Source organism: Lepisosteus platostomus, chromosome 3, assembly GCF_059453375.1.
Source record: "Lepisosteus platostomus isolate fLepPlt1 chromosome 3, fLepPlt1.hap1, whole genome shotgun sequence".
NCBI classification, from domain to species: domain Eukaryota; kingdom Metazoa; phylum Chordata; class Actinopteri; order Semionotiformes; family Lepisosteidae; genus Lepisosteus; species Lepisosteus platostomus.
Genome location: NC_142613.1, coordinates 38,892,188 through 38,908,802, shown reverse-complemented (window position 1 = coordinate 38,908,802; position 16,615 = coordinate 38,892,188). Strand labels below are relative to the sequence as shown.

The following is a 16,615-nucleotide window of genomic DNA, read 5'->3' as shown; positions in this document are numbered from 1 at the left end:
ATCAATTTCCCTGTTTCTCCCAAGCTGCAACAGCAAAACAAGGTCTATTTGTTTTAGATGTTTGGGTTTCCTGGAGTTCTGGGAGGCATTGCACGAGCCATCTACAAGCACCAACACAAAATGGGCACTTTTACAAGGAGCACAAATAGGAGTTTGTGAAGTAGTTTGTGATGTGAACTACATACAGTACATGCTAGCAGAGTATCCTGGCTTCACTCACAACTTACTCTTTCTTGCAAATTGGTATGTGTCAGTGAAACTACAGACTGCATGTCTTGGCTGAAAGTACTGACTAATGAAACAGCTTCTACATCATGACCCCTCCTTAACATTAATAACCTCCAAATTTGCCTAATGTGACAAACAACTGATATTTTAGTTTTAAAATTTGCCAAATACTTCATACAAAACAGAATAGATTACTTTTTAGTTTTGTTTAGGAAGCAAAAATTCTCCTCTTTTTTTGAAAATGACTCTTTAGGTAGTGTAGAATTTAAAGGCCAATGATAAAGTTTGCACACATTATAACTGAGCACAGAAAAGTAGGGATACACCACAGCACAAAAAGAAATGAAAATACTGCATTAAGTTTGTTATATAATTGTGGTGTTTTAAGTTATATCTAGGCCCCAGTACTCCAATCCACTAATATTCTGTTTAATTTGTGACAAAGGGAATAAATTAACAGAATTAATAATCTTCACAAAGTTTTCTTTCTTCATTATTTCTAAGTACCTATATAAATACTGATCTTGTAAAGAAAGGCCCAAAAGGACATTCTCAAACACTTGAAGCCTTTTTAACCTTATCTGACCTGGATTTATAAACAGGTTACAATGAAAGTGAGTAAGACTTGAGAATTTCTTCTGCCTCATTAGAAAGTATTCTGAGCACTTGTGTTCTCTTCTTAGAAAATTAAACACTGAGACATGAAATATGCAGAGAGCGAATTACAGTAATAATAATCCATTGAGAGAAACACTGCATGTACATTCCCAAACATCTTTAATCAAAATTGATTTATTTTTATTTTTTATCTAAATATTTATTTTTATTTCTAAATTATATTTCTCAATAACCATTGCACATTTGTTTTTTCTTAAGTAACCGTTGGGTGTCTTTGGAGTTCAAGTCTAAGTTCCTAAAAGAAACACAAAGCACTGATGAATAAACACAGCCCAAATCTATGGTATTTATACCAAACCAATGCACCAAAAGTGAACAGTCAGACAGACTTAAACAGACTTGACAATCACCTTACTAAAATACAAGGCAAATAGTGTCAATGCATTTGATTAAAATACTGACCCTCAAGATTTAAAAGATATAGGAAAGCATTTTGGAATGTTCAATTACATTATGTAATAAATTACATACAATACAATACTTTCTTTCCCTGTCTGACCTTAATTAAATCTGCATAAGACTAATGCATACTATACTACAGCATACTGTATGTACTGTACTAAGTGTACATATAAATAGGTGTAAACAGAACATTTGTTCAGCTATATTGATGTACTGTACTGAGAAAACAGTGACTCCTTGGTTATATAAGATTCTGTTATTATAAAATTAAAGATATTTTATATTATCCTAAAATAGTGTGCTGCACAAAATATTTTAAACTGACAGACTTATTCCTGATTGTTAAGCTTCTTCCATACTTAAGTTATATAGGGAAGATCTAATCTCCACAAGGACGACTTCACTCTTAGTGATTCTATTCAAATCATTAAAAGTAAAAGAAAATATCTACATTTTATAAAGTTAAATTCTACAATTGCTTGACATTGTATACAACATTGGGGCCAGATTAATTGCTGTATATTGTTTCTTTCTTGTGTGTTTTTTATACAACCTGCATTAGTACAGTGTATGTACAATTTCTCTGCTTTATATACCCTCTGATCAATTTTAGTGACTTAGGTCAACAGACTGTACTAAGTTTAAAATATACTAACAAAATCAATACTTGAAAAACAACACAGAGAAAATGAAAAAAATCACAGAAGGTTAATTGTGTACCAAATCACTGTCAAGCATAGGAATCAATGCATCCTAAAATCTTCACATCAATTTGAATTAGGGCCTAATATTTTGAAAGTGCCAGCTACCATTTCCTTTTTTATTGCTTTTTGAGCAGGTTTTCTACGTTGGTCGTAGTCCCAGTGACAGCAGCCATATTTCATGATGCTGTGTCAGTGGTCTGTCCTTTGGTGATAAGCCATAATAGATCTGCCTGTGAGAGCATCTGTCTCCTCAAGGTAGAAAAAAAAGGAAAGAAAAACGATGGTTGTTCACAGATACTGGCTTAACCTTGGTAATAATGAAATGGGCAATTAACAGCATTGCCCTTCTCATGACTTGCATTCATGTTTCTTAAAGCAAAGTGCACTGAGCTGCAGTCTACAATAATGTAGCACACATTGCTAAATCCAATTCACGAACAAATACTTTTTCTCAGTAGGGCATAATACGCTTGAAATTCAGCCCAGTTCTAAAAGCTATTCCTCCATAACAGCAAAGAGCAGCAGAGACAGGGAATACAATCTATTCAATTGCACTGCTGATGGATGAAAACTCTAAGAATAAGAACCAAAATGGCAGCTCTTGATAAATTAGCATAATAAGAAAAATGAATTATTAGATCCAAAATAGATCACAATAGAATTAAACATATTTTCTAAATAATTCTCAAGTTTTTTAGGAGTGTACTCAGGTTGTATTTTTTTGTAATGAACCACCATTACAGCACCACCGATTAGTGTGCGTTTACTACAGAACCCAATGCTACAGAATATTGTATCATATTCCATACGATCAGGCTTATTATATATAGAATTTTTGCATTTTCATAATTAAGCCTGATGTATAGAAGTATATTGGGATCATATTTTAGTGCAACAAAATTACTACAGTATAGTACAGTTTATGCAACTACAAAAGAACTAAACTGTAGTAAAATAAATTCAAAATTAATCATCAGATTGTAACTTTCAAATTCAAAGTTACTGTACTAGTGATTTTCATGAAAGGTTTTATACTGTATATAAAGTCACTTGCTAAGTAATGTAATAAAACAGCATTATTAGAGGACAAGAAAGGTTAAACACTCAAAGGATTTAACAAATGCAGGAGTTCTTTACAAAATCCCATAAACATGTAGTTAATATACCGCAAAGTGACTGAAGTGATATCTGTTACAGTATGTGTGTGTTTTGGCAGGGCACAGGTCTTGGCTAGGCAAGATAAAATGGCAAATGGACTGGACATGTACACTGCTGAATGAAGATGTGCTTTATAGGATTAATGCTTAATTTGACTGACATCCCCTGACCAAAAGCAATTCCATCTTATTTTTGTTTAATCAAGTTTCAAGAAAATAGGAGATGTCATGACAAAGTCATAGCGGTTTACTGTAGATCTCAGCATGATAGACTGTAAATGTGAATTTTGAGAGTTCATATTCCAGTCTCTGTCACAGATTAAACTTTAAAAGAAAGGTTACCTGGGGAGGGGAAATAAAAGTAGAATTAAAGAAGTGTAGTGACATACGGTAGCTCAGTATTGTGTTCAATAGAAACTTAGTAGCCGATGAAGAAGGTGACCAGCTTTCATTTTTAGACTATTTTAACCTATATAAAATCAGATTGGGTTATGGTTCCCGAGGTATGAATGTCTATATAAAAATAAAAGGCTAATTATGCAGAACAATTACATAATTGCAACTGTTTCCTTTAACCACTGTTTCCCTTGCTTGGCCATTTTATTATTCCCACTGCTACTAGACGTCACTGTATCTCCAAACCATCAACTGTATTTGTATTGTTTTTTTTAGGGTTCACACTAATCTAGGAGATCAGGATTCATAAAACTATTATTAGTATACTGTATATATACAGTACATAACATTAAATATATGGAACAATATTAAAGATGAGCTACAGTATGTCATAATAGTGTTTGGTCCGTGCAACCCTGATTATCAGTTATGTAATGACAGGGAACAACAGATTATAATCCCTGTTCCTCAGTAAATTCTTTGGGTATATGCAGAATTTGCACCTGGAATATGTGACTGGAGAGCAGACATATATTGTAAATAACACCTACCAATGGAAAATCAGGACAAGGTTTGCCATAGGCCTAAGTAGACATTTCAAGCTGGAGTCTTGCATAAAATATCCATTAAAATGATGTGGTTAGAATAGAATCAACAACTACAATTATAGTGGTAAAGTGATACAAGGGTACCTATAAACCTCTTCTCCTCATATCGCGCAGGTGATAAAAGATAAGCATTCCTTGACAATGTTAATCTAGTGTATATCTATGCATTACAATCTATTTTTAGCAAACTAAGGGCAAATTAATGAGGTCCTTTAGTGCCACTATTTCTCAAAAATTCTGTACAAAGTTTACAGGCTTCACAATATAATGTCCCCAGTTCATATGGTACTACTGCCAGCCTTCCTCTCTTTAAATTATAGTGTTCTGGTTTGAGCTTCAAATGAGTTAAGCACTTGCTTATTCTGCTTTACAAAGCACATATTAATCCATCAAATGTTTTAACTGCTGCATAAAAATGTCTAGAATGTGTTTTCACAATGCCTGTTAAGCCTTCAATATTATCAGAACATTCAGAAGGGTGTTTCTTCATTATCCAACCTTAGGATAACAGTACCTAAGCATGCCCTGTTCTGGCATATTCCTTCCTTCAGTGATTAAAGAAGATCAGAAAAAGACTATAAGCATATTACACCACCACCTATGTTAATTTACTCTCTCTGTACTGTAACTGCTTGCGCTACCTGAAAAACTAGCTGCAGACAAACCCTTGCATTCTACATGTGAAAATTCAGAAAGTAAATCCATTGCAAGCATTGTCATGCTTACAAAACATCACTGAGGATACTCAATGTTACTGTTAAAAGCAAAGCACAATTCATAACCAATTGTTTGAAAAAATGCATATGCATATTTTTATTTATAACTATTCCTGTAATGTAACCCTTCACTTCAAAAGCAGCAAATTCACAGCAGGCAATTTCTGTACTGCAGTTTAAGTGCAGACATTCATCTTAATCCAAATGGCAACAAAGAAGTGCTTTCCTTCAGCATTACATATTGTTTCTGAATGCTGCTCAAATATGCCTGAAATGCCTTTGTACAGAAGGATAGCTTTTGCTGCAAAAGACATACTGTATATTGTATACAAATGACACAAGGCATCAGTCCAGAAGAGACAGCTTAAATATACACTTGTACTTTTTTGTAAAATGAGAACGTTTACAAGAAAATAATTTGGTTGTTACTGTATGCAAAAAAAGTATTTTTATAACAAATATCTTCCTTTCACAGAGCTTTGGAAAACAGCACAGTGAAACCACTACAAAATAAAACATTAACAGTCAAGCTTCAATCAGTAGAGCACATACAGTGTACAGTCTATTCTTATTTTTATAACTAAGCAATCAAGTTTTAGAGTATACAAAACATGAATAACACTAATTCAACCTTTAGTTTTCATTTGTTCATGGCCTACCAATGTTATACATATATTAATTTAAGAGGGACAATTATTAGCTGACTTGATATGCTGTGGACACCATGGTAACACTGTACACCTGATACTCCACAATATATTTAAATTAAAAATACCAATGCTAGAATAAATGAATGAATTACAGGTTTTCTTTGACAAATCAGTTTTAAATAACTGATAATATTTTTATGACATTAATATAATATGAAGAAATACCAGTATCAATGTAATGAAATTAAACCAGAAAAGCTTTTTTCCTATGTAAGGATACTAAGTTGAATTATTTCACAACTCATGTTAAAAAATAATACCTGAGACATTACTACCAAAAAGTCTCCATCTGACCAAGCTTGTTTAATAAATATTTGTGAGGGTACAGAAACTATACAAAGATGCTACAAAAATATAAAACACATACAATTTTGAGATGCTTGTTTCAGGCTCATGCCTTAGCTGAAATCAATGAAGTGGGAGTGTGCTTACTTGGCCTGCTTGCGCCACACGGTGGCTAATCTATGAAAAAACTAGGAATAACAGATATCTATGTGTGTCTGCACAAATCTTCAATATAGTTCATGATGTACAGACCTTTTTTTTGGGATTCCCATACCCAAGGATACATATTTGAATATATGGTCAATAGATAAACATGAGGAAATAAAAATAATAAACTGGATTATATAGAAAATTAAACTGGACAAAGTTAATTAATTTTTATTCTGCTTATAAACCAATACTACAGGATAGTTAAACGGTGCAAACAGACAAGCAGAACATATAGTGCACCTTAGCAAGCTTTCTAGAAAATGAAAAAATACAGTTTTTAAAGCACAGTGAAATGAAAATACATGTGTGCTAAAATACTTGTGTGTTAAACGAACTGGTGAACTAAAGTCCCTTGATAAAAAAATGAGGGCACTCGATTGTCTTAAAATGTAGATGTGCTCATTCAGAGTACAGGTTGAGCTCAAAGGTCCATTTGCAGCCTACAGTACTCTGTACTAACAGCCCACAGTAAACAACCATGTCCAACTGGTTAAATAACGTGGGGTGGAATATGGTCAGCTATGGATCTTCTGGCTTTCTGTATATCAGTAGCTCCAGGGTTTTGCCACAGGCCCTTCCAGTGAGAGTCAACTGCCTTTTAAGACACTATAAAACTTGTGTCAAATCACCAATACTTTACAGTATTAAAGGATTGTATCCATACAAGAATGTGCAAGGTGTCAATAGGTATATCAGTGTAAACACTGCAGTATCCTGTATAGTAAGGCATCATGGCATTTTTATTTTTTTGAATAATCTGATGCAGGGTTGCACTGCACTGTAAAACTGCCAGGTGGCACACTGAGTCCAGAAAGTACGGCAGCTGTGTGTGGCTAGCAGACTCAGTTGTCAGTTTGACAGTTCAATTGCATTAAATTATTAAATTATTAAGTATTAAATGTTTATTAACCCTTTAGTGCTTTCCTGCACTAATCATACTCTATGCATACTGCACTAGCGATATAAATTAGATAATTTTCAATTTCAAATGATAAAACATCATTTTTTACATCTGATACACCACACTGCAACCAATTTAACAAAAACTGAGAAAAAAAAAACATAATGAAATTGGATTTACCTAGACTGCTTTGGTCCTTTAGAAAGTATTCAGGAAACAGGTACATATATACAGTATACACATTTCATTATTAAAATCAAGAAGCAATGTATTACATAAGAAACACTCCATGAAGACACAGAGACAAAAAAAATGGTGTCTCAGCCTCCTCTGATCTCATGAGTCTTGCACTGGCTACTCATACTCACAAGCTTTTGCACCCGTTATTCTTATGTAACACAAAGTGATAAATATTCATTGGTTTAATAACCACTCCAGATAAGTATTGTCTACATCTCTCTTCTTTTTGTAAATTGCTTTTTTTTACTAACTGATACAAACAGAATTGCCCTGAAGTGATTAAAAGTGTCCAATTGGGATTTTGTATTTGGAACAGAAGTCAAGCAAAAAATAGTTGCTAGTTTATACTAAAAAACATAATTAAGGTCACCTTATTACCACTTCTTTCATTTTGTTTACTTGCTCCTCGAGAGCCAATACAGGAGCTTTGAAATGTCCCTTGAAATAACTGCCTGCTTAAATAATTTCCTAATTAGTCCTAATATGTTATAGGGATAAGATGGTTTGATTAAGTAACATTAATTGGGTCAAACAGAAAATTACAATGGTCATTGTAGCCTGTAAAGACCAAACACGGAATCTCTGCAAAAAATCATTGTACAATGTTCCAGAAGCAGTTTGAAAATTGACAGATATTACCAAAGGATTTCAAATATGCTGCACCATCAATAAACAATACTAGTCCTTGAAGAAGCAGAAATGATTGTTTCTTTACCATGAAAGGAGCAGCTATAGTTTTTGCAATTTAGGTACCCAAAATTTCTAATACTTCAAATTGGCTGAGCTTGAACTACTTCAAGTTTGTTTAATTTGTTTAACTGTTCATGCAAGGTTAGGTGTGTCCATTCCCAAGTTTCAGACATGATTTTAATGAAATATCAAATAAAATAAGATTTTCCAAACACAATTTTAAAAGTGAAAACAACACTAGGTGATATTAAAAACTGTTAAATGAAAAAAATGATGTCAGCAGATTAGAATACAATGAAGTCATACTAATATAACAACCGATAAAAAAGTTCTATAAAAAAACGAAAAAACTGACATGTAAAAATAAATATAAGAGATAAGAAGATAAGATCATTTTATTAGCCCAGCCTGCTCTCCATGAGACACACAGACAGGGAGAGAGAAAATCATACAAGTAGTGGTTTTAAAATTTATGGGACACTAATTCTGAGTAATTGAGTTATAATCTGTACCATTTTGGTGCATCAGTCTTCAAAGCAAGGACACAGTCCAGCTAAAAACAAGGGCAAACTTCAAAAGAAAAAATGAAAAGCTTCTGTATCAGCTGGTCATTACAACAGTAAGGCTTTGAACTTTCAAAGGATGAAAGTTCCCTCAAGTACAAGGTTGCTTTGCTCAGGTCTTTAAGGACTAGTTTCCATTAGCTGTTTTTCCTTGTTTTCTTCTGACTTGTTACAAATTCCATGTGTCCATTGTTCTACTTTGGTACTGTTTTTGTTTTTGCCATCCCATCTAAAATTCTTGGAACAATAACCAGTGAAATGATGACTCAACATGAAAAGAAATTAAATGGAAGTACTGTATTGTATATAAGTGGAATTTTTTAATGTACTTTATATACATCTCATCTGAGAAACTGAGACAGTGAGAGAAAGCTCATTTCCATTACCATTTCACACAATCAGATATACAGAAAAATAATTATTTATCCGACTTCCTGGTGGTGCAGCGGTTAGCATTGCTAGGACTAGGACTAGGACTAGCTACTGTAGGACCATGATTTCAATTATGGGGTTTACAGATGCAAATTTCAATTTCTCCTATCTGTATGGCGTCTACAGTATATGTTCTCCCCAGGTTTGTGTAGGGTTCCTCCGGGTGCACCTGTTTCCTCTCTTAGACAACAGATATACTGCTAGATTAATTGACTTCTGGGAAAATTGACCCTGGTGTGAGTGTGTGTGTGCACTCTGCAATGGACTGACATCCCATCCATGGTGTATAGGTTCTGGCTCCCCCTCGACTCTGAACTGGAAGTGGTATGACGTACAGTATGGAAATATGGATCTAACTTATTTGGGAAAATGAAATATGAAAAAGTAAAGACAAAATGCAAACTGCTTATACACTTTTATTTTTATTAGTTCTGAGTGGATATGACAAATATCTAAACACCAATGTAGATTTCAGGGATTATGACCACCACTGCCTAATGAAACTGAAGTCTTTTTCTAACAGAAAATGTCGACCACCAATTTTGTCATTCCCCTACTTTAAGAAAAATATCCAGCTATGCCTTTGTATGATTATTAACTTACAAAACAAAAATAAAATAAACCTGTAAATGTGCCATAATGGAATTATATGTGTGAATAACTGTTAAGTTTGCTAACAAAAGAGACAATTTCTGTGTTGCAGAAACCTTATACAGTATGTGTTTTTCTTTTATTTGCATGACAGATGTTAAAAAGCTTTGGTTATTGGCATCAATTTTTCTAAAGCTAAATCGTAATATCTGATCAAAACACCCTCAGATATGTGCTAAAAGTCACTGTTTTTGGCTAATGTTCTATTAATCAATACACATCTGCACTACGTACTTTTTGCATGGTTTACCATGTTTTTTGGGTTGTTTTTTTATCACTCCTACGTATTTATTGTTCCTGTTGTCTACATTGTGTGGTGTTGTCTGTTCTACAGTGTATGTCCAGATAGTTCAGTGCGATTAAGAATTTCAACGTACTGTACATGTACATATGGCTATAAACTACTCTACTACTCTACTCTACCGAAGGACTAAGGAAATAAAATTTTGTGAAAAGTAAAATTCATACTTTATGTAGTTTAGTTAACAACATTAATTTCAAACATACATTTTACAGTACCTGTATCTTATGACAATGAAACAATAAAACTGACGCAAGCGAAAAAGAATTATAGCATTGTGGACCTTGGAATAAGGTCTGCCTGGTTTGTTCTTCTTTTATGCAAACTCTCAAAAGAATTAATTTGCTTTTAAGTGTACTGTATTGCACCTCTGTATCTGTTTTGTTTTCTTCCCTTTCAACATTCAGTACCATTTGCCTAATCTTCTTGTATGAAACAATTTCTCTAAACTGACCGCCATTGTGCTCACTTAACAGCAAGCTCTGATGTTCACTTTTATCTTATGCATTGCATTGAGCATTAAATGTGCTTGTTCATCTTTCAATAGCCAAACAAGGCCGAGCAGCTGTTCCAGCTAAATCTGACCTGGGAGGGTGGATTCTGAGCAGCTCTAGGGTACATGAATCACCAAAAGCTTTTTCAGCCTCCATATGCAGTACAATGAACACTCACTAACAGCAAAAACTGTACTTCATTACTATTTAGAAACATGCAAAATAGAATTGCTCTAGGTTTAATTAAATGCTCTAGTGTTATGCAAATCACTCAACAGCAATGCCACTTTTCCATTTTTTTAATGTTTTATTAATAAGTATTTAATTCTTTAGTTTTAAAAGAAGTGTTTTTTGCCCTCTGGCTGAACTCTCAGTAAACTATTTATAACAGACAACTTCAAGTGAAAACAAAATAAATAAAACTATAAATTGCAGCCAAATAAAATAACTACTGTTGAAATGTTATTTATAATGTAGGTACATATGTATTTCATTGGAGAATTAACTTAGATTGTAAAGATGTTAAATATGATTGTTTTTTACTTTAAATACAGTAGTTAATTTGTTGGGTGTCGATTACCTTTCTTATTCCTCAATCTTGCACAAATAACACAAATGTCTAAAGACATCAGAAATATCCCCTTACAAAGACAGTGCAAACTGAGAAAAAAAAATGTTCAACTTCAAGAAGAACATTTACAGAGCAATTGTCCACATTTTCTGATCCAGGCTAGATGAAACACTGAAAGACTCAAATCTATCAAGAGAACAGGCAGTTGTGGAACAGTTAATGTCTGAATTTTTAAAAATAAAAGGAGGGCATTTAGTCCATAAAATCTGTTTTGTAGTTAGTAATTAATTGATCTAAGGATTTCATCTTGACTTTTTCTTGAAAGAAGCCAGGGTACCGGCTTAAACAACATGGCTGGGTAATATGTTCTATACTCCCTTAATCCTTTGGTTAACGAAGTGCTTCCTCTTCTTTATTTTAAATGCACTTCTATGTTTATTTTTAACATTGTTCAAATTAAAAATAAAAACACTGTAAACGAAGCAAAATAAAAAAAATCAATGACTACATGTACACCTTTTTTGTATGTTCCGGATTCTGAAAATGCTAAACATGTTGTCAATTACTGGATTGATAAAATCCTAGGATAATAATAACTAAATGTACAGGTGGATCCCAAAAGACAAATAACTTTGATGTTATAGACAGCTTGCAATATTTTTAACATTAAAATAAATCCACTATTTTCACAAAAAGCTTTTGCTTCATTGCTACTTTTTCTGCTTTTCTGGGCTTCATTACAGTTGTAATATTAGATCCAATCTTTATAGGTTTGCTTTATACTGATTTATACTATATTATTTGTATTTACAAAAGTGTTGCAATATTTAGTAGACACTTTAACTGATTTATCTGGGAGGAATTGAGATCACTGCCTGGCCATTCTGAATCCTGAAAAGGAAATTAACAATGCTCCCATAGAGGCTATGATTCAGGAACTTCTAGTGAATTGCAAAAATGGAATTGCTTCAACTGTAAGTTGTTTTTTTTTTACGGTCAGAAGTGAAGACTGGTGAAAAATACAAAAGAGTGTCCACATATTGTGGAAAGAATTGTATGAATCAAGGAAGTGCTGACAAATGTGAAGAAAGTCTCAAACTCGACACAAGCAATTTGGTGATGAATAGCTGTTTGGCAAACCATCTACATAAAGAATTCTTTGTTGTGGGAATACAAAAAACTGCAGAAAAGACAAAGATTGAGATAAAGACAAAGATTTTACATCAAAGACTGAATATGTCCTTAAAATAATTTGAAGACACAGAAGACAAAGGAATACTCTAAATGAGGGCAACGCATCCATCACTAGATGGCAGTGTAATATCATTTTCTAAATTCTCTGATGCTGTAACTTTCTTTCTCTCAATTCTAATGTTAATGGTTAATAAGAATCTAAAAATATGAGGGGTTGACAATTCTCTGTCCATTTCCTTAAACAAAAACAAAAGTATTAAAACTAAACATAGCTTTTATGGTCTGTGGTTCTTTTACATAGAAAATCCCTGAAATTACTTTATGACCTATTGTTTACAGGCTGCTTTGTACCATCTGTGTGTTTTCGCTTCCAGTACCAAAACAGTAGAAGCAAATGTTGCACTTTCAAAGTTTATTTAAAAAAAGAAACTGCCAAGAGCTCAGACAATTTGACACACATCACATCACAGATAAACATCAGATGACGTGTTGTGTAATGTACATGTAAGCCAAGACACCTCAGAAACACCTGAAAAAAAAAATCATTAGGATTCGTTGTATCAACAAGACAAGTTGAAAAATTATATATTTTCAGTTTGTTTTCCTTTTTGATATTATCACCAATTTTATGGATGTCTACTAAAAATATTTTTATGTAACAGAAATACATTTGACAGTTTTGCATTAAACTTAATTACAAATATCAATATGAATCTGGATTTCACCAGGGTGTGAAAAAGCTTTCATGTTGTGCAATTTTTAACATTTTCTACAATTGTGATGCATAGAATGAAAAGGAATATGTTAATAACCATTAACTTTAATTTTCTATCATAGAGACTAAATGACACACTCTCCTATATGGGACACAAGCCTCTTCCTTGGTGTCCAAAGCATAACGTTAGTGTTTCTTGGCAGATATTTAATACTTTTAGGTCTCTTTAACAATACAGCATGCATTTTAAATTGAAACTCCTTGGCTTATGTTTATAGTAACAAGTAATAGGTTTATTCCATGCTGAAAAAAAGAAGAAAAAACACAACGTTTCGGCCATGGAGCCTTCTTCAGGTGTGAGCTCACACCTGAAGAAGGCTCCATGGCCGAAACATTGTGTTTTCTTTCTTCTTTTTTTCAGCATTGGAATAAACCTATTACTTGTTCCTTTGCAGCCTACACATAAACTACTTATGTTCATAGTGCTATATTACCCAGATTTAGGATTACAAAAATGGATTGGTCAACCAAGTAGAGAGAAGTTGACCTTTTCAAATATTTAAAATAATAAGCATGTGTGGTTTAAACCACCACCTTAATTTCAATCCGATAATCTCTCTTTGCAGTGTTGGTTAACCAAGGCCCTTTTAACATTAAACCGATTAACATGTTCTGTATTCAAATTACTTTAAGATATTTGCTTTCACTGAAGGTTACAAACTGCTATAAAGGTCCAGTTGAAATAACAAATATTTTTGTAAAAGCTGCATTGTCCTACAATATACAATCTAATTTCAGAAGAATACATGAATGCAGTGTAAGAGATGATGCATTTATAAAAATCACCACTGGGGGACAGTGGACAGGCCTGCTTCAAAGCCTTTAAAACATCATGTGTCATATAATTTGCCAAACTAAGGCTTTAAATTAAGTAAAATATAAAGTCAGCTGTGACATAGGGATAATGCATTGATGAAATATGTTTAGCCTGAGTATATTACAGACAATTACTTGGTAGAAAAACTAAAGCATAAATTTAGATGGCCTGGAGTCTAGGAAAGCCAGAGAAATGTACACATCATGTCAAAATGCTAGCAAGGGCCACTGAATAAGACATTTTATTCTTTCCATAAATGTCCTTAATCTGTAAAGATACTGTATAATGCAATGCTTTGAACAGAAAACCACTGAGAAGGATATGACTCTAAAATAGATTAAATGACTGTCTTTAGTCGAGTAACATGAATAACAGCACAGTCATTAAAAATGATACTGCACACCATTTACAAACCAATAAATATATTTATACCCCCAAAACAACCAATCTGCATATATTGACAAATTGTTTATTTTTGAGGTAAGTAGTAAAGATCAGATGACAAGAAACCATACTGTATTTCAATCTGTTATTTTCAAGTCCAAACCTAAATTCAAACAGAAAAAAAATACACATTTACTAGAGACAAAGATCCTAAACAAACTGATGAGAGCCCAAATCAAATGATCTATTCAGTCAAAAGAATAGATTGTTTTCACATTTCACAACCGTTACACGCATACATGCATATCTGTCGGTGTTCTAACACAACATTCTTAAATTAATTAGACTTTCAACCTGCCTACTGTTTTTACTCAAAAGACTTATAAAGAATTATACAATGTTTATCAACGATGTTGTATGATGAAATCTCTTCTCTCCAGTAAACTGCTGTATCATTCTTAACAAATAATGGACTGATTATGTTCACTTCGGAAAAGTGACAATGTTTTTTGTTTATTTTGGTTTATACCATCTTACCACTGTAAGAAGACGCACAAGTAAAAAAAAAATAACACACCTCTGTGCAAGTTTCAGTTGTCCCTTTCATATCCCACAGCTGCACTGATAAACTGCTGGCTTCTTCCTCCTCCTTCTTAATATCCATGACATACTGCACCTGCTCCCAGTTTCCTCACGCCTTCTGCCTGATCATAATTCACTCTCTGAAACAGCCGCATCCCTCAGTGCAGCTGCTCAGGCAGAGTGAGTGGGTCAGTACTGTACATTTTATTCTCAAGTTTCCTCAGCTGCATGCATACCAGATCACTGACCAATGCTGCTTTGCACTTTGGGGATTCAGTAACATAACCGATAGAGAATGTTAAATTTGCTAATTGTGTTATCTTTTACAAACTATAAAATGTCAGAAATGAGAATGGGGCATAATGCCTATGAACTGTAATACAGGCTATACTGTAAAAGACAACAATGACCGAGAGATGATTATTCCCTGAAGCGGTCAATGGGAGTCATTTCAAGCAACAGGCTTGTTTAGGGAATTATTTGGTAAATCAGGTAATGTTGAGAACATTTGACATGTTGGCATACTGTATGTACTGTACATGGACATTTTGTTGACGTCTGACAAAAAGCCCTCCATAATCCCATAAAAATACATCAGTTCAATCAGCAATTCCATTACATCTCCCTATGAAAACACAAAATACTGTAGCATCCAAATATAGCATGATATTTGATTCCACACTATCACATCTTCCCATCTAAGATTGGCAACTCGAGGCTCAGTACAGCAAGGCTGCTGCTGAATGCTGCATTTTTGTTGGTAACAGTACTCAGGCCTTGTAAAATTCAAGAGATGACTGCCTAATTTGCTGATACATCATGCCTCTTAAAACCAGCCTTCAGATTACCACTGTCATGATTATCCTTGGACTCCTATGATTCCTCGATTGAGACCCTGATGTTAAAATAACAAAATTTACAATGTATTGTCTGAATTGTGCCTGGGTTGTTATCTGTTATTCTAGCTAGGCCTTCCAGTACATTAACATTTTGCTAAAGCAAATATAGCTGTGGGGTGGGGAATGAAGGGGTGAGATGAGTAAGATGAGATATCCACAGAACGATCAATCTATTTATCATTTAGTTGCAGAGAGTCTCCTGCACATGTACATTTCCATCAACTTTACTCTGAACCTAAAAGAAGTGTGTTTTTCCAAATATGTAAGCATATATTTTAGACATTCATATAAACTTCTGAGACTGAAAATGTCGATCTTTGATTTTAAAAACAAACCAAATTAGTTACATATTTTGTTTCTTTTGCAAAAATTTTTTTTATCATACTAAAGTGCCAGTCGGAAGATTTGGAATGAAATATTGAAGGTTTGTATCCTCTGTTAATGCTCTCCACTTTTTACGTGAAAAAGCAGGTGAGTAATACACTATATCAATGTATCTGTTACTTTGATAACACTCAATGATTTCGGTCTAGGGATCTCATGATGCAGGTTTCAGTTTCGCACACTGCTTCTGATATACAGCTGAGGTCATTGAATACCATGCAGTTCTTATTTCGCCATTTAATTGAAATTTGGTAAGTTTCATGTCAGCCACATTGCTGTCAAAAGGATATCCTATATACAGTATTTCAATACACAAGCTCCATCTTTTGTTGTAATCAGGAAAAGAGAAAAGACTTAACAATAAATCAGGAGTCCTTGCAGCAATGTGACACTGCAAACGTAAATGTTCTGTCACTAGTAATAAAATATGCATGGTTATTATCTTTGAAATTTGTAAATGATTCAATTACAGCTTTGCTTTAATATTCTAAGGTAATTCCAGCATTCAGCATTGTTTCTTCAAATAGCACACAAGACAATACCAATACAAAGTTAGCATATAATCTTTAGCAGTTATGAGGTCCCTTACAGCTGCACCATGTATATTTTCTCTACAAATACCTGTACTGATTTAAGTTTAAAG

General features: G+C 33.5%; 1 protein-coding gene across 4 annotated transcripts in view; it reads right to left on the bottom strand.

Moving 5' to 3' along the window:
* Positions 1 to 16,615, bottom strand: part of pak5 (p21 protein (Cdc42/Rac)-activated kinase 5) — a 118,111-nt gene that overhangs the window by 39,768 nt on the left and 61,728 nt on the right. Inside the window, exon 1 of one of the 4 annotated variants that reach the window (XM_088625571.1) lies at positions 14,685 to 14,803. The exons of the other annotated variants lie outside the window; for them this stretch is intronic. Coding sequence (XP_088481697.1) covers positions 14,685 to 14,771 — 87 coding nt within the window. The 5' untranslated portion in view covers positions 14,772 to 14,803. Of the gene's footprint in view, positions 1 to 14,684; positions 14,804 to 16,615 lie in introns of those variants that run through there. 4 annotated transcript variants of the gene reach the window in all.